At 35.9% G+C, this 22028-nt stretch overlaps 1 protein-coding gene across 13 annotated transcripts in view; it reads right to left on the reverse strand.

Annotated features, from left to right (window-relative positions):
* NCOR1 (nuclear receptor corepressor 1) overlaps positions 1–22028 on the reverse strand; it is a 114603-nt gene that overhangs the window by 52263 nt on the left and 40312 nt on the right. For 10 of the 13 annotated variants that reach the window (XM_084651204.1, XM_084651203.1, XM_084651212.1 and 7 more), the window contains 9 exons: positions 21729–21785; positions 20519–20571; positions 17535–17601; positions 15554–15726; positions 13352–13442; positions 12636–12814; positions 12036–12090; positions 11129–11230; positions 340–470 (listed from right to left, as the gene is read on the reverse strand). In XM_084651204.1, the coding sequence (XP_084507330.1) occupies positions 340–470; positions 11129–11230; positions 12036–12090; positions 12636–12814; positions 13352–13442; positions 15554–15726; positions 17535–17601; positions 20519–20571; positions 21729–21785 (908 nt within the window). The remainder of the gene's footprint in view (positions 1–339; positions 471–11128; positions 11231–12035; positions 12091–12635; positions 12815–13351; positions 13443–15553; positions 15727–17534; positions 17602–20518; positions 20572–21728; positions 21786–22028) is intronic. The other 3 variants (XM_084651205.1, XM_084651213.1, XM_084651207.1) reach the window with 1 other exon arrangement.

Consider the following 22028-nt stretch of genomic DNA (forward strand, 5'->3'; position numbering starts at 1 on the left):
AGCTACAGCAACACTGCATACACGAGCAGCAAACACTGTAAGTTAACACAAAAAACTTCAGAAGGGCAAGAAAAATTCCATCCAAACTTTAGGGGTTTTCCATTGATCTGAATTGGTCCAAAGAGTCTGAGAGAAACAGATATGCCACAGAACAATTATTTATGCAATCAGCAATAATTCAACTCTAAATATGGAAATTCTATAGTGAAATCAACCATCAGGTTTATTGCTTTCATTTAATACCAATTCCCTAAATAAATAGTAACAAAAAACTAGCAAAGAGCAACTGCATTAGGGAAAAAAAAAGTCAAACAGTTCATTCTCATTACATATACTCACTTAGATTCCTCCTTCTCATCCTTTTCCTCTTCATCTTTCTTTTCTTCCTCTTTTTTCTCTGTTTTTTCTGCTTTCTCCTCTTCTACTTTTTCTTCTACCTTTTCTTCTTGAGAAGGACGTGCAATTTGCTGCTGAAATGAACCATTGACACACTAAGGCTATATAAAACACTTAACTGTGTAAAGGATATGCATTTTTCTCGTAATAGTATTAACACCATCCATATTATTGAAAAGAAGTTACCAAGATTTTACATTAGAATCTTCATCACAATTTACACATCAATTTAGAAGTTGGGCTTGGATTACAGAGGTTTTACAGCAATAGGAACATCTGCAAATTAAAAACATAAAGAAGTGGTTTGGCAGACCAGTTGGCATGGAACAATCTGCCTGTAGCCTTGAAGTTTGTTTCAACCACCACATTTTGAATGTTTCCTTCAGTCCCTCTCAATAAGTAACTTCTTTTCTCTTACATTTTGTCTGATTTTCAGTAACCTTTATTTGGGAACTTACTGCATTTTATTTTGTAGATTCCATGGATGTACTGCCTTCCTCACTAGAATAAGTACAGTGATAGTGAAGACACAGTACACAAGTTATTCTTTGTGCTGTCTTCATAAACAAGTCTATACACGGTATCAAATATAACATAATATGGAAGAGAGTTATGTTAAAAACACCACTATGGGTCCCCAACACATGTAGCCTGAAAATTAACAGCTGTAACAAACAAGTTTTAAAATAGTATTCAGGAGATGTCTAACCAAAAATCTTGAAAAATATATTTCAAGAGTAGCAATGTTAACTTGCTCTATTTTAAAATAGTAATACATGATAATTTACAACTTGGAAACAGAAGATCTACCACCATGAACATTATGTACAGCTCTAACCCTCCTAAGGGTAGTCAGCAGTATCAAGCACTACATTAGGAATTTCATATTTCACTAGATTAGCATATATACTCGTTCATAAGCCGAATATTTTTGGTAAAAAAATGACACATCAAAGAGCGAGGGTTGGCTTATAAACGGGTCTACACCAAAATTTGATGATTTTAAACTCTATGAAATCATTGAATTGAGGATCCAATACACTGTTGTTTTGTTTACCTGGAGCGTCTGTAGGCATGGAGCCCCTCAGCTTCCTGTGGCCGTGGTTCGCTGCTCCCAGCCAATGAGAGCTGCAGGAAGTGGCTTACAACAGGGAGCTGACGGGCTCCATGCCTACAGATGCTTCAGGTAAACAAAACATCCTGACCTGCCAGCGACTTACCCTGATGGGCCAGGAGCCAAAGTTTGCCAATCCCTGAAATATAGGGTCAGTTTATGAAAGGGTCATACAGTTTTTACTATTTTACCTATCCATCTTGGGGTGGGAGGGTCGGCTTACAAACCAACGGGTTAATGAAGGAGTACATATGGTAGTTTAAGCAGTTGAGGAGGAAAGGTATAGTTTAGAACTGTGAAGTTCTTTACTATATTTCTCTATGACAGCAAAAGATACAGTTTTACAATCATGTGGGCATTGACAAAGAAAAACAGTTTGCAAATATCAGAGTAATTACAAATGGGCTCCCTGACCCTGAACAGAACAGCTAAAAATAGTACATTTATGCAGTCCTAAGTTAAATGGCAGTTCTAGCCTTAACTTTGTCTTGAAGCCTGGGTAAGTATCTGCTTCTGCCAAGGTAGCATGATGCCATTAACTTCAACCACCAGTAATACATTTGATATAAACCAGCATCCTCTTTGTTGCCCTTTTCCTACAACCACTCATGCAAGAATCTGTTGTGTACTAATTCTTAAATATAGCCATAGTCGACATTTACTGAGCAGGGAAGACTTAATATCCTGTTTCAATACTCTCATGGGGCTACTGCCCCTAAAACACTTCATAGAAACTAAACTGTACTTGTTTCTTACTGGCTCAAATTGTATGTACAACTCAAACCCACCTGAATCACTTTTACTGTTCTTCATTTACATGACACCATCAGTTATTTTGATGTAATGTAAGATATCTACATTCATATTTTACAAGTTTACCTTTGATGTCCATGTCCAAATCTCTGCAACCAGCATGGTAGTAGCAAGTGCTCAAATCTATTTACATTTATTATGTCATCACAGGTTTGGACAGATGGATTATTCCACTGGTAGTCTGATAGAAGTGAAGATATTTAAAGGCACTTTCATTTTTTCCTCCCTATTGTTTTCAAACATACTATTTTAATGTCTATTATATCGCTCATAGCTATTTCCATTGTTACCTGTAAACCTATGTTACCTATGAATCTATAACTGAAAATGGTGGGACGAAATTTGTGTCACCATCCCTACTCCTCTTCCCCCCCAAAAAAACATTCAACTTCCCTGCATGGCTTAGTTATTAGGAGTAATCTAACATTTGCCAACTCAAATTTCTCATACTGTTTCCAGATGGGCTGAAGAATGTATAAGATGTGTTCACAGAAAAACATTTTATACTAAATTAAAAGAGATGGACCTTTAAAGGTGGCTGTAAAAATATTTTCTTCACAAGCATAAGCTTTTATGTCCCTATGCTCCCTGCTGTGTTATTGCCTTTGTTACAGAGTGCTCTCAGAACTTTCTAAAAAAGGAGAGCGCCATGAGTCAAGCAAAGCCAAGCAAAATCTGAGACAGAGGTTTCTTTGCATTTTACTTATGTTACATTTATATACTGCAGCACATAAATGTACATATTTCATTAAATTTTAGCATTTGTATCTACACAATTCATGTAATTATACGAGCAATTAAGCTTCACACTTGAGGGTTGTAAGCATGTGATGATCAGGAAGAAATTCCCTTGCTCTCAGTGCACAGCATTGTACAATTATTATTATATTACTATTATTTATTAGGTGCAGCGTGGGGGTAGTTCACCTTCTTCTGAAGCAATGCTTAGTTACTATCCAGACACTTAGCTAGATGAATTGTGCAATCCAGTATGGCAATTCCTACTGAATATTATGTATTAGCAGTATTGCGATAGCACCAAGAGATCCCAATCAGGGTCCCATTATACTATGTGCTGTACAACTAGTCAACTCCATAAAGACTGTTCCCACCCCCAAGGGCTTGCAATCTAAGTTGCAGTCTGGGCAGTACTCCAATGTGAGAAACCTGATCTCAGATCCTCAAAGATTCTTCCCTTTGACAACATCAAAATATTTTTAAAACAGTATCAAAAATGCATGAGATGGCATGTGAGTAACACAGAGCCTACAATTAAGTCACTACGTATGGTATCGTTTGGAAAACATGCTCATAATTATTGATTAATGCAGGAAAAATTTCTGTAAGCAAATAGCAAATATGGTAAGAATGCTTGCTTTAATCAGTCAATTTCTATAAACTAAACATTCCAAAAAAGAAATTATAGGGGGTAGCTTGTAAATGTAAACCAAAGTCTGGGTGCAGGTATTGTAAGTGTGCACATTATACATACACAAACAATAAGAAGTCTGTTAGTCTGTTTAAAACCCTGGAAAATTCATTGAAGGCTAAAACCAACTCTCTCTTTCTGTTTGCACTTAAGTAGTGCACCACACAAATCAAATATTATCACTGAGAGAACATTCAAACATGCATGGCACTATAAAAAAACCCAAAGACTAAATCTTTTCCCCTAAGAGTTTACAATTCCGCAAACATTTGCTATTGTATATATGCTTAATTTTATGTGTAGTCATATCTAATTAGTGAAACTACAAAGGGAGTAACTCCATGATCTAACAGGGGGTTACACTAAATGACCCTTGCTGCCCCTTCTAACATGATGATTCAGCCCTAAATTCACATAACAGGAGGAAGTAACAAATGGAAGGGGAATAATACAATATAGGCTTGAGTAATTGAGGAGTCTTGAAGGTAGTATTGTATTTCTATACACATTATGTATTGCATATACATGAGTATAGTTCAAGTGCCTCTTCAAAAGGGTGTCCTGAGAAGGGACTTGAGAATGAAGAAAAAGGTGAAGTGTCAAACAGAGTCAAGAAGGGGGGAGCAAGCATAGGTGTACACACTGGAGAAAGACAAAGGGGATAAACATGCGGCTTTGGCTAATATAAGTCATGTACAGCTCAGCAATCACACACTCCCCTCCCTAGACCCCAAACACCCAGATGCCTATAAAGCATGGTAGTCAGTTCAAAATTCCTTGCTTGTGCGGATTAAAATCAGACTCCCAGATATACTTTAACTGCAAAACATGCTTAAACATTAAACTCTTCGGGGATTTTTCTCTTGAGTGCAAGGAACAATTTACCTATGTTTTGCCGAAGTCTTTGAACAAAGTCAGTGTGCTGTAATGCGTAGATGCAACACAGTGTCAGCATGATTTTTGCTAGTGGGGTTTTAAGTAAGGCCCTTAATACTAAATCAATGTGTGTTGCTGGATGTCTAAATATAGAGCAAGACAGAAACAAGAATTTTGGTAACTATTAAATGCCTTAACAGTATCTCAAAATTAACAGAAGGATAAGGAGAGAGTTCTGGGAGGTTTTTTCCTAGGAGCTTACATGCTGTGCGTTAACAGGATTAAATTTTATCTAGTCCACTGAAAAACTCCTGAAAATAGGCTGCATAAATGCTAAAAAGCTCCTTCATATAGCAGTGGCAGCAGGTGTCATTGGTACATTACCAAATTAAGGTTGGAAGTCACCCTGAATATATTTTTAAAAACTAAAATGCTTTTGACTTTTTAAAAATATGAACTGGCGTAGATATTAATAGCAAACTATTATTTAGAATCTTCCTGCAAAGTATTAACATCTCAATATTGGTACTAGTTGGTTCTCTCAAGTATTCCTTTAACATGTCAGGGAGACATGCTGAGGTAAATGTTTTTTGATTTTGCTAGACAGGACAGTATGAGAAGCGAAGTTTAGATGAACCGCAGCTTCAGCAAAAATCTGGATTTTGTATATAATTTGCCTGAAAAAATAGCTGGATCACCAGAACACCCCCCAATTGCTTTTACCTGCCTCATTTAACACAGCACATTGTCAATTACAGGTTTAAATCTGTTTTTCCACAGTGAATTTTTCTAGCATGCAATCCTCTATAGGGCAAAGGCAGTTTAAAACACAAACCTTAAACAGCTGAAGCCTCAGTCAACGACGTACCTGCACATTCATCTGTTGATTAAAACTCTTACTATCCACAGCACAGGGGTCGGGCTCTAATGCAAAATAAAACTCAAAAGCACAAAGCCTACAGCACCATCAATAGCTCCTTAGCATGGGCTGGCTGACCCAGCAACGTGTTTATTCCAGGAAACTTTGTCATCCTGCCACTTAAACTGCCTACAGAAGAGTTGCCCATCTCACGTGCAAGCTTCTAATCTCACAGGGGTTACTCAAGGTAATCCCCACTGAGCTGTGCTTGATTGGCTGTCACAGAAATACAGCAAGTTTCTGTCTGGTCAAATCACTGGACTGTACCACCTGCTGCAAAGACATATGGGTTGGTCCACAGACATTAGTTTATGCTGACAATGCAGCTATACTATGGAAAAGTATACATTTCCAAATTATTGACTAGCATTTCTCTCCAGCCCCCTTTCAAATTTCATTCCAAGACAGCCTTAAAAATACTGCTATCCACTCAAATTAATCTTCTGCTTTTCTACTAAAGCAGACTTTATTCAGTCCATCTAAATTATAGATATACACATTACACCCATCAATGGCCAATTTGCAGAAGGATCTGTAATAAGATGATTATTATTTCCCTCTCAGTTGATAATTTTTCTTCAAAAACTGCTGGTGCAACCAAACAATCATAAACCATTGGATGGTGTTCTGAAATACAAGCAACTAGACCCTCTCTTGTTTCATTCTGAAGTGGTTAATGTACTGCTGCTCTTCCTCTTCCTACACGTGTGCAAATCATAAACAGAAACTGTTTGTTGCTGTGCCTTGATAGCTGTTACTTCTGGGTTTCCAGTATATCTCAGAATTCACATAGCCTGTAATCGTCACTTCACAGAAGATAGTGATAAACTGGAAGTTCTCTGGTGAGCATCCTTTTTTAAGAACAGACCAAATTTTGAGACTTGACTATCAGAATATCCCTTCCCACTAGTTGGCAGTTTGCAACCAGACTTTGTATTTGCATCCATGCCACTTTCTATTCTGAAGTAAAAAACAGATTTCCCTTATTTTAAAAAAACTTATACACATGCTACAAGACAGACACTTGACACGTTACCTCCCCATGGAGTCTGTTAGAGAAGTTTAAATTGTATCTTTATTAGAAGTCTTTCCCCTTCTAGATTTACTTTAAACAGAAACATCTCTTACAATACAATAAACTCCACATTTCTTAAGAACTTCATATGCTATAATCCAATACTCAGGGCCTTCAAAATAAACATACGTTTTGAGACCTATGCTGATGTTGGCCAAGTTTAAATGGTCGCAACTATACTGGCTAAGAAAATATTTAGGTTTTTAAATCATAACCATGAGTAATAGCGGTGCCAGTGTAACAGCTTTATGCCCTCTACTGGAGAATTGTATCCTGCCTGCACTTGCTATCTGTTTCACTGCACTATTTGCCTCGCTTTTAACTTCTATGACCCTGTATGCTGGGATGCTTCTTTTGAAGTTACTCTATTACCAGTACAAAAAGATCCTGGAGTGCATCCTAAACCCCACTACCTTGCTGGGGAGCTGGAAAGGATAAGGTCAATTAATAGAGGAGAAGGGTCTCCTATTTGCTCTAATCTTTTAATGGGTACTCATGAGTAGTTTTTCATTTACAGTTAAAGATATCACCCTCCGTTGGGCTGAAAAAGTGACGCCCAATGATGTTTAGTGTGTTCATCATGTTGTTTCAGGTATTATAGCCCAATAGCAATCATTTTTTCCAAAAGGTGAAAAATAACTACATTTACTCCCATAAAACAAAGGCTCCAGGCAAACAAAATAACATGATTTCTCAAGGCTTTCAATTGCTAGAGAATACAAGTGTCCACATTGCAGTTATGGCTAAAGAAATATTAATAACCACAATAACTATACGCATAAGTACAGGTATTTGACAGTTCTGTAACATAATTTTCTGTAATTTACTCTATAAACCGAAATCCTTACTACAAATTGGTTTACTAACTATTAACACATTTTAAAAGAAAGCAACACAGTTCAGAGCTGAGCAAGATAGGATTCAACAGAAAAATCTAAAATATATTTTAGCATTGTTCATATATACCATGATTCAGATACCAATGTGTTCTTGCCGCTTCATGTATATATAAGGCTCACTAACAGTTTCCCATAATTCTGATGTTTATAACTTGTCCATAATATTTAATCTGGGCTGACAGCTGGCAAACTAAGGCCCCCATTTCTAAGAATTAGGCAGTATTTAACTGGACTCACACAAATAGTCCCAGTGCCTTCCATGGAACTACAAGTCAATCATCACAGAATGAGGGCCAGAATCTGCCAGAGCAGAGTTTTGTTTAACCATATTTAACTTGTACAACTTTAAAGGAGCAAAAGCAGTGTAAGTAAAATTTCCTAGTTCTGACAGGTTTTGGTTCCTGCATACTTCAAAAAGGGTTTTAAAACCAAAAGTTAAAATTTGACAAACAACTAGGTCTACAATACGCCTATTTACTTTGACATTTTTTAATATTACTTTGGTGTATCTACACAAGTTTTCAAACTGACTACTGCACAATACAGAGTAGTTACTTTTAAGGGACCATTACTAGGAGGTAAGTTATGTATTTTAATCAGATATTTAGGCAATGGGTCAGAGCTAAAAGACATTAAACGTACAAGATCTGGTTTATGAACTTTCATGTTGCCCTCTATACCACAAATTGTTTCACCATAAAAAAAAAGTTTTAAAATTAAAAGCCAGTTACATGCTTGAACACAGAATATGAGCTTAGCAAAATTGGGTTGTAAAGTTTCTCTTATTCAAATCAGTGACAGTTTAAAAAGGTTACAGTGAGTTATCCTGCAAATAGCAGGTCCTGACTATAATAATAGTGACACATTAAACACTGTACACAAGAACTAAACCACTACTGACTTTAGGATGAAACAGCATATACCCCACCCTCATGCTCAAATGCACTTTGCTAGTTCTGAAGACTTAAGTGTTATAGAGCAACAAAAAAATAAGATCAAAAACTGTCTCGATTTTTGAAATGCAAGTCATGTCTAAATATTAATCATAATCAGCAGCAGATTGCTGGTATAAGGTGTATAAAAATTCCTCCAGCTCTGCGACATTGTAAGCTGGTATCAGTAGACTCAGACAATTTTGCTCACCAACCTGAGTAATAACTACTTATTGGCAGTAGTCAATATTTGTACATGAGAATGAGAATGTAAGTTAACCTGTCTTGTGTATTTTCATTGTTCATGTTGAAAAAGTTTCAAACCATAAACAGTGAAAAAGTAACAGTAAATTAGGATTTTACATTCTCCTAGTTTTAATAATTTAAGATATTTAACATTGTTACTAAGGAAATTTTTGTTATCCCTTGAGTACCTCAAAACTTGAGCCTACGTTGTCTTATGCTTCATCACACTCAGTAGTATCTTACTCCCCAAACAGTCCAAACAACTTCCATTGGAACTATTTGCATAGCAAAAGCATACTCAACACCAGTAAAGGTAGCACAATCCAGCATTTCCAAGTAGCTTGTATATTGGTCTGAGAAACCAGCCAAAGGCATTTTCTGGGCTTTATTTTCATGGTGACTGCATACATTTTGAGAAAATCTGACTTATTTTAAACAAGTCAATACTCCCCACTTGGAGTTCTCAGAATCTCAAGCCATCATAAGTCACACAGTGATGGACTTCAATACAGTTTGTAACAAAATATCCACAATGGTTAATGTTTTCAGAGAAGAGCTGGCAAAGTATGTAAATGTCTCAACACAATCTCCTGATTTAGTAGTCAATGATTTGTTACAGAGTGCTTAGCTCTGATCAAAGATCTGTTGATGCACACTGCCTACTCTTGAGATGTGTGGCCACTGTGGCAAGAGAGGAAAAAACCTCCTGTGAGATGGCCATTTTTTTACCCCAAGGATACTATCAGGAATTTAATTTAAACAGCTTAACCGCAATAGTGAGGACAGACCTATGAAGTGTTGCCCATTTTAATAGGCATGTTGGAGCATGTTTTCAGCGGGTGTGTTCCAATCTGTTTTAATGCATGAGTACTTGATGTTAATCATTAATTAGATTAACTCTCTCAGCAAGAGAATTCCTTCCCTCTTTCCTTCATTCAAAAAGTTGTCCAAGTCAATATGCCAATTTAAAATTTAACAGAATTTTACTGCATGGATTCTTATCTATCTTACACGACACTAATGTATTTCAATACAAGAATGAGTTAGAACACCTCTGGATTAGCCATTCCAGGAATAGTTAAATGCTCTGGGCACAAGGGCACAGTACTACAGGATGGTGTGAGAGGGCAGGTTTCTTGCAGTATGTCACTACAAAATCTGCCTTAACTATCAATGATTGGCTAAACTGCTATCAAGAGTTTTGTGTCTCCTATTGGCAGCTAAATCTCCCCAGATCTGTGCAGCCACACTACTTCAAAGTCTCACCAATTCTTCCTTTTCAGTAATGTTACCAGGATGTGACTGATTTCTGCAGACTACTCATTTCTGAGACCAACTAAAGACTGAAACCTGGGGTCTTCCAACCGCAATAGTTCTATAATTTCATCTGTCTAAAAAAGACACTGAGAAGCTGACAAAATTGAACTTCAGTTTCCATAAAGTGTTTCATATTTTGTCAAGGAGTTTTGTCCACTATCATTTCTGGTTGTCAGCATCAGCTGAAGGATTCAAACGTTTCAATCTTTGCCATTCATGCAGTCTTTGACTATTTATTTTACAGTTCTTTGACTATTTATTTTATCTGTAGACCATGCTTTCTTTAGTATCCTGCCTATGCCAACACATTTTGCTTCCTCTCTTGATACTTTTCAAAATGCTTTTCAGCTAAATATATTCTCTGCTCTTCTGAAATGGACTTGTCCCACATCCAATATAGTGTTCTCCTCTCCCCCGGCTCCCATTTTCCAACAAAAATTTTAAGTCTCTTCAATTTTCTTTACATCAGTTTCCAATTTCCATGTTAACTGGCAGCCTACTAAGTATTTCTCATAATACATTACTTTCTTCCTCTTTAAATAATTCCAATACTTCCAAGTGAATTCTTCCTGAATCAGCAAATTGGTTAATTTACATGTATTAACGTAACTGGTCTATTTTTCTTCTTGCTACAAAACGTCGGTTTGACTTTCAGCCTGACCACCAGAAAATTATCACTATTAATTTCTGCTTTTTGACAGACATTGACATGTGAAGTGGTTATGTACTTTCCAATGAACATCGTATGTCCGACCTAATTTCTATTGGCTCCATCATATGATTTACTAATAAATCTGACCTCAATTTGTATTGTTGGGTGCTCAAACAAAATGAATTGTCATAGTGAAAGCCACAAATGAGCAAAGCAAAGATTTATGAAGACAATACTTTTATATAAAAGTTATTTGAAAACCCAGAATTACGGAATCCATTTCTTATTTCAGAAAGGACTAAAAATGGTAGGATTTTAGAAACTATGTTTTCCTATTTTTAATCATAATTTCTTACGCAATGTGCTTGACCACTCAACAATACACAAAAAGATAGTTCTAATTATTTTACTTGGTTCACAGGTGCATTCAAAGAGTCACTCTGAAACATATGTAACATACCTGGTTTCTTCCTCTACGTTTGCCATAATTTCTTCGCACAAGGGCTTTGTAATTCTCATTTTTCTTGGTCAAATAATAATACAAAACACAGTCTGGAACATTCTAAAATGAAAGAGGAAAAATCAGTTTTTGTAACTCAAAAGCCAAACCCCATTAAATACATTAAATATGATGTCATTCAACTATTTATACTATTCTAGTCACTAGATTCAGAGAAGTGTTAGAATTTTGTTCAGCAATTAAGTGGATTAATGCATACAAACAGGAAAAAACAGCTATCCTATAACATTAAACCTCAGCCCATGTATACTCATAATACCCTGCAGCTAGTTTATTCTTTATGATTTAACCTACATTATATAATTACTAGTGGGAAAGCCGCCATTTATCATAATAGCTATAAGTATTTGAGATGTTCTGTCAAAAGTTTCTTGATTGGTCCTAAATTGGGAATCACTTCTTACATAGGCTGCGCAGAATCTCAGCTCTGACTTAAAGGCTGACCCTGCTCTCAGTGAAATACCACTGACTTTAATGGTGCAGATGCAGGACCTTAGAGCAAGCATGCTAGCAGGCAGAGTCAGTTCTGTTGCTAACCAAAAAGTGAGATGAACGGTTAATGCAACTTACCTATTTCAAACAAAACAAATTACAAAATGCCATTTTCTTTTTCTTTTATCCATGAAAGTAAACACTATTGAGCTTTGTTAGATGTTTAACATGCAATTCGTTTTGCATCATCATTTTATTTCTGCTGACATATAATTACTGCCTTTGCAGCTAATAGGAGATTTGGTTTTGGAAGTTTTAATTCCAAGAAGAGAAAATATTAGCAGGAAAAGTGACTTACATTAGAAAAGTAAGAGACCACACCTTACATAGTGTTTACATTCTAAAAATGTCTTACCTTTCTTTCCAGGTAGGAGGCAATTAGACCAAAGTTCTTGGGATGTTGGACAAACCTTTTATAAATCAGAAATTATTTTTAAATTCTAACTATATATAATCACATAAAAAAAGAAGTCTGGCAAACAATTGTGTTCCATCAGGAACTCTTTCATTTCCAAAAAAGAAGCTAGTTTAACCTACGTGTATAGTTTTCACATTACTGATTTAGGAATATTCAAATTAAATCACGCTATAGGTTAATATAGTGAAAAACTACAACTACTTGGCTTAATTATTTTAATCTGTTCAGTAAATTAAAACATCTTTTACAAAGTTTCCTGTCTAAAGACAAAGCAAAAAGCAGCAGAAATAAGCAACTGGTTGATGCCTGACCCAATAGGAAAATGCATGAACAAGTCTAAAGCTACATGATATTCCATCCACACAGAACATTCTGCTGTAGTAATCAGAGAGCGTTGGGTTCCCTGACAAAATATCATCACGTGAGTTTTTAACAGGAGTGAGCTGAAAATTAATATTGTTATTAATGTTTACTATACACTTCGACATTCATCTGTCACCTGCAGTGTAATAAAAACAAAGGTAAAAGACTAATTACTTTTCCTTAAATATCTCCTTCTCATGGTCTGTCCAGACATTCATGAACTGTCTGTCTTTATACACCTTCATGGGGTCCTCCATCAGACCATTCATATTAATAAACTTCACTCGTCTTTGTTCTGCATCAAACATCATGGGAGGAATGACAGAGAGCTGACGCATTTGTTTTTCGTTGTTCTATAGACAAAATAAGACAAAGTTTCTATGAATGTTTATGGTTCCTATGTTATTTACTAAATGGTTCTAATGGGCAATACAATACAGTACACAGATTCAGCCCTCTCCATTCATCTTAATCCTTTCACATGGTTTTATTTTTTCTCCTCCAGAAGTTGTGGCCATCCCAATTAATATTCACATAACTGAAAGGGATGAAGGAATAGTACTACACATCACTAACAGCTGTTATAACAGCAAAGGCTTTTAAAAGGAAAGGTTTTCAGGAGTCTCTTACAAGTAAGGAGAAATCAGATGTCAAAGGAAAGTTTCACACCCTAGGTCTACCACAGCAGAGGTGTGATGGTGAAGTCTAGCCCCTAAAAGGAAGATACACGAGAGCAAAGATCCAGGTCATGATAAAACTCACAAAGGGCATCTTGAACTAATCTAAAACAAGCTCATAAAGGAAGAATATCCAAAGTGGATTATCAACATCTCAGTAGAAGGGTCAAATAAATAATTTGCTGCATTGATAAATTGAAACAATGGCCTCACCTCTTGCTCAGAGAGTCCATCAATTATTTCAGAAATCTCATGCTCGCTTCTAGCAATAGTTGCTGAAAGGCCAGCCCCTCTTTGGCCAACCCTAGTTTTTGAAAGAGATCCATAAGTTGAGATTTCACACGAGAAAACATTTCAGATTAGTTTAAATACAGCTCATTTGGGAGACAGGTAACTAGAAAAGTAGCATCACCGAATACCCAATGTAGGCTACACACTGCACTTTTAAATGGCTAATGAATTTTAGATGTGGACTTGGGAGGCCTCATGCTCAGCAAGAAGGCACACTGGAGAATTTCTGGTGTCAATACTCCAAGAATCAGAGGAGTTTTATCTTTACTTCAGTGGGAGCAGTTAGGCCAAAGATGAATGCTTTTGAAAATCCCACCTTACACACACACTTATAGTTAAGTATTAGAATTGTTATAGCAGTGGTATGGAAACTGTTTTGTCCTTAAACAATGCATTCTGCAAAACAGTTTCAATTTCACAAGAGACACCTGGGAATATGTTCAAATTTGCCTTGCACAGATTTAATCAATTAATTACCGAAACAAGATACCACTAATGCTCACTTTAGTAAAGAAAAAATACTGTAATTTTTAATTTGAAGAGGTGTTATAAATTGCAGACCATTTCCCAATCAGTTCTCTCTCAACTAAAAATCATCACACTAATCTCTCCAGAAAGTGGACTTTTTGATAGTGTCAATATTTTAAAGTTTAAGTCACTAGAACATGTGCAACAGAGAACCACCTGTCCCCAACAGCAAGATGGACAAAAATCCTAATGGGCCTTTTCCATCCTGAAAGTATTAATGAAACCAGTCAAATGTATTAAATTGGGTCCAAATACTAATTGGGTCTTAACTGAGGTAACACTCAGAGACCCCAAGCATAGGCAAGGATCTCATTATGCTAGACACTAACACACACAACCAAAAGACAGTCCCTGCCCCCAGGAACTTACAATCCAAGTATAAATAGTATTTATCTTATTTTTTTAAAATAGCTCTCTACCTATAAGAGGCTTCTATTTTTATCTTTAGTAATGCAATAATTTGCTTTCCCCTGTCCTCTCTTTGATCCATTGGAGTTCAGAGCAGGGGACCTCAAGAATACACTATAAGACTTGTTGGCTTCTGCAAGCTTTTTCTGAAGTCATGAAAGTAGATTGTTTAGGAGAGAAGATGGGATGAATTCTTTATGGGGCTGGAAGATTTAAGTCTATTTTTCTGAAGTCTAAGTTTTTGAAATTGTTTTAATATATAGAGAACTTAGGTGCAATTGAAAATACCAAACCAACTTGGTCTATTTTTAAAGCATTTTTTAAAAATTTAAACCCACTGCCTACAAGTACTATAGAACAACTGTCATACTCCCCAAAAAAGTGACTTGAATTGTATTCATCTTACATTGTCCTTTTTGTACAATTTTTCTTAATCTTAACCCAGATCTCTCTTAAACAGCAAGGAGTTAAATTACATCACTGTATTTCAGTAACCACAGCTTCCTGACAGATGAAACATATGGCAAGTTTTACACAAGTCACTTAATAAAAAGAATTTAATTAAAAGAAAAATCATGTAATCTTTGTCCTTTGTGTGCATTAGTCTAGTGAACATCAATTGTCATGAGACACAAAGGAATGATACAGACATCTGACAGAAAAATATTAGCTACAAATTGACTTCTAGGCCTGAAATTAAATTTCCCCATGCAAAGCTGGAGCTCTGTATAATTTACAAAATTAAGGTCCACTTCTGCAAATACTTATGCATGTGAATAGCTTTCCTCATGCAAGTACTCTTACTAGTACAATCTATCCTTCAAACTAACCATTATGAATTAGCCAATTTCTTACAGGTATCATGGCAGGAGTGAGGTTTGACGACGGATTTGAAGAGCAGATGACAGGGAACTAGGGAAAAGGTGGAAGAAGGTAGAGCAGTCTAAGATGCCAAACAAACAAACAAACTAATGAGGCTAGCATTGTTGACAAAACAGAATGGGGAGTTGTGGTAAGAGACAAGAGTAGTCTAAACCGACTTCAAAATTTAACAACCAGTTCACGCAAACCAGTGCGAACTGGTTTCAGCTCACCACTGCCATTAAGCTGAAACATTTTGTATTTGATAGAATTTAGAAACAAATTGTGACAGTATTTGAGAGGAATATTTAGGTTGTGTGGTATTACCTTTGAAATCGTTCTTGCTGTTCTCTTTGCTTTCGGATTTCTGGGAACTGTTTCTCATAGTACTCTCTTGTTTTACTTTCTTTAGCCTTCCTGCGGGGATTATTTTCTATCCTGTCCACTTTCTTCTCCCATGCCTCCATCAGTTGATCATAACGTTGACAGATTTTCTGTTCCTGTTAAATTCCAAAAATAAAAGTGATGGAATTAAACACTAATATACTATCAGTATTTCACTAACTCAGAGCTCTGATATGTTGCCTTACAAGAGATGCTCAGTTCAGAAGTGCATACAGGAGTTTGCTACTAGTCCGGTGGCTCTTGACTTTATAGGAAATGTGCCCAATTTTAAGGAGGTAGGAGAAGTGGTTTCATCAGTGCAAAAAAAACCTGCAGATTTAATTATTTAACTAGGTTCTTATACTGTGCACTTCTCTGTGGTATTTGCGAAATGTTATTGCTGGTTCCTCAGTAACTGATGTTGTCCATACCAAGGTTTTTTGGGTGTTGTCTCCTAAAGGGATGGGATTGGAATAAGTGAAATATATCCCTGACCTCAGTGTTCAGGAGAGGAATGGCTGCCCATAGAAAACTAGAGCCATCTGAAGGAAAGAATAATGTAAATGCAAAGAGATTCCAGGATGGAGATAAAGTGATGTTTAACCTCTTTCATTTTTTAAAGAAGTGCTGTTTCAGACATCACGCAAGGCCAAAAAGGATGTTACTCCCTATAATGGAATTTGCAAAACAGTGCTCTGATAGTAACACTGGTATCTAACATACACACAGAGGAATAAAAATGCTCTTGGATTTTTTAAGACAAAAGTTTTGAATGATGTTTTATCTCTCCATCAATAGTTACTATATAGGGAAAGAAGTCTGGGGGGGGCCTGCCACAGCAATTACTATAAGACATTGGAAACTGATCTTAAGCCCCCCCCCCCTTTTTTTTTTTTTTTAATTTTTAAGCATTTAAAATTTGGATTGCTTGTTTGCTATTTCACAGAAAGTTAACTAAAAATTCTTATTTACTTCAAAATGAACCCTTAAGCTTTAATCATAGTCATTTTATAAATTGGATTTCCAATCAGATAAATAAGAATTTTGATTCACAGTCTTAATTTTCAAATTCATCGGATTTAGAGGGTACTAACAAGTAATTTAGGCCTAAAAATTAGATTTTGGATAAAAAGGGTTTTTCATAAAAGAAGCAAAATTCACTGAAGAAAATTGTCTGATTCTCTATAGTATTTGCAAACCAAAACCTTGCTGGTTTGTGCTAGAACCTGAGAATGAGAAGTGAAATTGACTAGTTTATTTTCGTCACCCAAAACAAAATTAAAGGTAAAGAGTGAAATAGATAAGAATTTTTTAAAAATAATCTCAGATTTTACTAACACCACAGGTACAGAAGTTAGTTTTATAAATGTATTTTAACTTGCCTGTATCCCTTTAAGTTTAGGTTAAGGAGGAGAGCATTTAAAAATTAAAACTGGAGTATGTCATTCAGTTTGGAAAACTCTGCTGGTGAGATACAGTGACTATTTTACACTGTTCACCAATGAGTTGTCTGGTATTTATTCAGAAAGTGTTACATCAGTCATCATTTGCTCCATTGAACACATTATGAAATAAATTTTTTCCCCAATAAGATTTCCAACATATTTACTCACTTTCTAGCAGCAGTATATAGATGCACAGTAACTTGAACAGAACAACATTTCATTCGTGAGCAAGTTACCAAGTACAAATGTAGCCCTTCCACTTCAGTCTGCATGCATATTCCTGATACAACTAATATTTCTGACATAGCCTTTTGGTAAACACAAACATGCAAAGAATACTAACATTAACCTGGAATGTGCAGATTTATATAAAACTGATTTGTGAACATATATGTAAACAAGCATTTGAGTCAACATGCCCAACGTGACACCACATATTTGTCAATACTCTGACTTCCACAAAGATATTGCAGCATTACCCTTTGTTTCCTTGCATGATTTCTTCTCTTAAAAAACAAAATCAGCTTTTTCCTCATCACCTGGTTTCTAGAAAACAAGAGAATTGGAAAAGTGTTTAAAAGTTACATTTTAACCACAGACTTTATCAACATCAGGATCTCAAAGAAGTTACTGAAAATATACATAGAGGTATAGAAAATATGGATGGTTGATTCATCTAACATTTCTTTTTCTTGCTTGCACCTCAGAAGGTGTTTGATATTGCAGGAAAAACGCCATGAAACTAAAATCCTATTATATGCAACAGAAGCCATCCCTGAAGAGGGAGGGATTGGCCAAGAGACTGATTAAGAGGATCCCAGCCAACCTATGTAAGCCTGGGATTCTCCTCACCACAGATGGACAGGATGGGACTAATAACTGAATATGGCAAAGTTCTGATGACTTGGAAATAAGTGAAGGGCCTTTTATACCTTTTGAGTGAATGAGTTGCAATTTACAAGTACATGTAATAATCACCTAGGTCATCAGGATTTGGAACTGGTATACAAAGCTAACTAAGCTGTGGCACTGTTATATACTTTACTTTGTAATATATTATTCCTGAAAATTCAACGTCCCCGTACACAGTTTTTTATTATTATAATGAATCTATCTTTTGTAATTTTGTCTTCTACATTTAAAGATATAGCTACGATGAAAAATTCTAAAAAATTCACCAACTTACTTATGGTCATATGCACGTTCCACACTCGCTGAAAGTTAATTTTTTCATAACGTTTGCAGATATATTCTTGAATTTCCTCCCACATGTATAAAATAACTTTCTGCTTTGCAAATTCTACTATTATATTTCACTTTCAATACTGTTTTCCACTTTGTATTTCAAGAAAATACAGTATTTAGAAGAGTTGTGTATTTAAGTTTAAAGTATTCTCTTCCAAACCTTTCTCAAGCTAATGGGAAATTTTATACTGAAGAAAGAAACATCAGCATGCACACTAAACTGGGAAATGTTGGTACAGCTGATTAGGAAATGCGATTTTTTTTAATTATTAAAATGTAAGGGCTAAACTGTACCAGACATGGCTTATTTTTAGAAATCTCCACAGTATCTAGAAAGTAAATATTGGAGGACCACTGGTCGCATATGCAAAAAAAGATTTACCTCCCAGAGAGTGTCTTATGAAGAAGGTACAGTTTATCAACAAGACTTATTCTGCCTATATACTGCAGCTAAAGTTAAGGTTGTCTCAAAAACTTCACAAGTGACTTTCTTCCAGAGGGCCTATATCTTAGTTACAAAAGCCTGATGCAGACTACAACTTAAAAATACATAGCCCAAAAAAGAAGAAGTGCAAATCGATCATCTAGTCTGACCTCCTGAATAGCACGGGCCATAGAACTCCCCCAAAATAATTCCTAGAGCAGAGGGTTTAGAAAAACATCTAATCATGATGATAAAAAAAAGAGATACAGACAACAACAAGAATATGTATTTGACAGTAATGCCATTCATAGAAAGTCAATCAAGAGGTTTAAGTTTCCTAAGCACTTATAAAACAGTTCCTGGAAAGCATCCCACTCCTCAATGCAAACAGCACCTTTCCCTAATTCACAAGACACTCAACAGAAAACATTTATATACCCAGCATATTATAAACCATTATACGTAACCTCAGGATATCCTAGCATCAAATATATTCATTATTTGTACAAATATCAAAGCCACTTATCAGTAAGCAAGTGACCTTACAAAAACCATTCCTAGAAAAGGGTAATTTTGACTTAAAAAAAAAAATCTGTATCCTGCTACAAGTATCACAGTAAAAACAAAATATTTTCCCAACAGTTGGTTGTCCCGAAAAACAGGTATAAATTGAAAGCAAAGTGCACCCTCTGTGGAATCCCTCATGAATACTACAGATAGATAGCCTGGAGACAGAGGAATTGTATATGAGACTCTCCGTATATAGGCACAGATTGTTTCCAGTGACATTTTGGAATACATAAGAGCCTTTCAGTTTACAACAAAACATAGGGCTAAAGCCTCAATCATATTGATATAACAATGACAGTTTCTGAAATTCTTCTCTATTTTAGTTATGGCATTTTGTAGGGAAAAAGAAGGTAATGTTGCCTTCGAGTAGGATGGAAGTACCATTGTATCAACATTTTCTTTCTTCACAGCCTGCTCACCATGATGTCTGCAGGGTGTTGAGAGAAGGGCTCAATACTGATTGGGCATGAAGCTTAAGATGATTAACCATGCTAAAGAATGATTTAGCCACATAAAGGTACTCCTTCAGTTCCTTACTGGATTATAAAGTATGAGGCTATTACTATTTTGACAAAGAAATAGCAAGAAATTATTGAATGTTAACTTTCAAAATCCACACTTTCTACCAGAAGACATAGCAGTCTACTTCATGCAGCCGAATTTAGTTTGTCCTAAGTAACAAATAGTGGAGAAATATAGCATGCAGTGACACAATTCAGGGTCTACCACAGAAAAAGGAGGACATCATAGTGTCTGCACAAAACAGGACTCCTCTGACTCTGTTAACAGTGGCAACATTTAAAAGGCTTCTTGAACACTTTGTTCATGAAGGAAAGGGACAAAGAAATTTAGGCCAAATCAGGCCTGAATTTTAGTTTTGGAAAAAAAAACTTTTCCAAAAACCTAAGACAAACAAATGTTTTCTTTTAAAAAAATTCCAGTGGAAAAGCGTTTTTCATTCTCTTGCAGTAGTTGCAAACCAAATGTTGCAGGATTGTTCTAGTACACAAAAACCTGAAAACTGAATGGGCTAGAAATTGTCTATTTTCACTGAGCTAGCTAAAATAATTGAAACGGAAAATGTTTCATAAATCATATAAAGCAAATGAGGGATTTTGAAGTTCCAATGTTTTGTTACAATAAAACGTAATGACATGGATATGTAAAAACTAGGATGTTTCACTCCTTTTAAAACAGCAAGATTACAAGATGTTTAGTACTTACGTTTTGATGTTTTCATGGTACACCTTTGTGTCTGATGGTTGGTTGTAAAGTGGCTACAAAATGGATTGGCATATACATTAAGAACATTACACTTGTGTTTAATTCTACAAATACATAACATATTAAAGCAACATTTTAAAGCAAACAGAATTCCCAACCTGTGAGATGCAGTGACCTAAAATGAACAGGAGTTGAAGGTGCTCAGCAACTCACAGAAGGGTTTCTCTACTTCACTGGATTTATAGTCTGAGCCTATAAAGTGATCACTAGCCTAAAGAATTCACTTTTAAATAAAGTTGACTCAAACATTTAAAAAACAAACACTTCTATTTCAAGTTTATTAAAATTTGCTTACAAAAAATTACAAACTGAGCCAGTCAGATCACTGAGCCCATGATTCAGCGGGGTACTTATGTATATGCTTAAGTCCCACTGAAATGAATAGGACTGCTCAGACTTTTTAAGGGTTACACGCTTACATGTTTTGCAGGAATCAGGATGAACGTATGCATGTGCTTAAGTTCTTTACTGAATTGGCCAAACAGCTGACAAGTTTTAAAAGAGATCTGTTTTAAGTAATGTTCAACAGACTGCTCCCATCAGTGGTCTGGCCTGCTAGCCCATTTTAAAAAAAGTTATATTACATCAGCCACTTTAAATTTCTGGCACATAACTATATGGTCTCTCCTGGCCTGTGCCCATCATTTAATGTTTTGAAACATTCAAAGAATCCTCTTAGGCCATGTCTACATTTACCAGAGATCATGCTGCTGTGATCAATACAGCGGGGGTTGATTTAGGTGGTCTGGTGAAGACCCGCTAAATCGACAGCAGAGCACTCTCCAATGGACTTTACCGGAACGAGAAGAGTAACACAAGTCGATGGGAGAGTGTCTCCCACCGACGCAGTCCGGTCTAGACACCGCAGTAAATCAACCCAAGCTATGCCGTTACATTATTCATGTAGCTGCAGTAGAATAACTTAGGTCGACTTACTGCGGCAGTGTAGACAAGGCCTTAGCTACAGAAATGGACAGGCACATGAGCCCTCAAGACCAAATACACAGTAAGTCAATTATATTAAGAAAAAAATTAAAGATTTTTTTTTTTAGCCACAAGTTTAAGTCATGCAATCATACTTTCTTATGTCTGTTCATCTTGGGAGAAGAATCTCAGAAAGAAAAGCAAGAAAGGCAATAAAGGAACTTACCAGTTCAACTTTTGGACCAAGACCTTCAAAAATTTTATGAGCTTCTTCTGCTTTTTTCTGTGAAAGATATTTTGTATAGTCTAAATATTAATGCAGTTTTATTCAGTAATAATGCAAATTGGACTGTCAAAACTATATTTACCATCTTGCCCCAAGGTCATCTGCAAAGATAAATCCCCCATCCACATTTAAGTCTCTCTTAACCAGCTTCTGCCATATTGCCTATAGTGAATCTGTGTAGCTAGAAAGCTTGTCTCTCTCACCAACAGTTTTAAGTTGGTCCAATAAAAGATATCCCAC

The sequence above is a fragment of the Lepidochelys olivacea genome (assembly GCF_965140295.1).
Source record: "Lepidochelys olivacea isolate rLepOli2 genome assembly, chromosome: 17".
In the NCBI taxonomy this organism is placed as follows: Eukaryota; Metazoa; Chordata; order Testudines; family Cheloniidae; genus Lepidochelys; species Lepidochelys olivacea.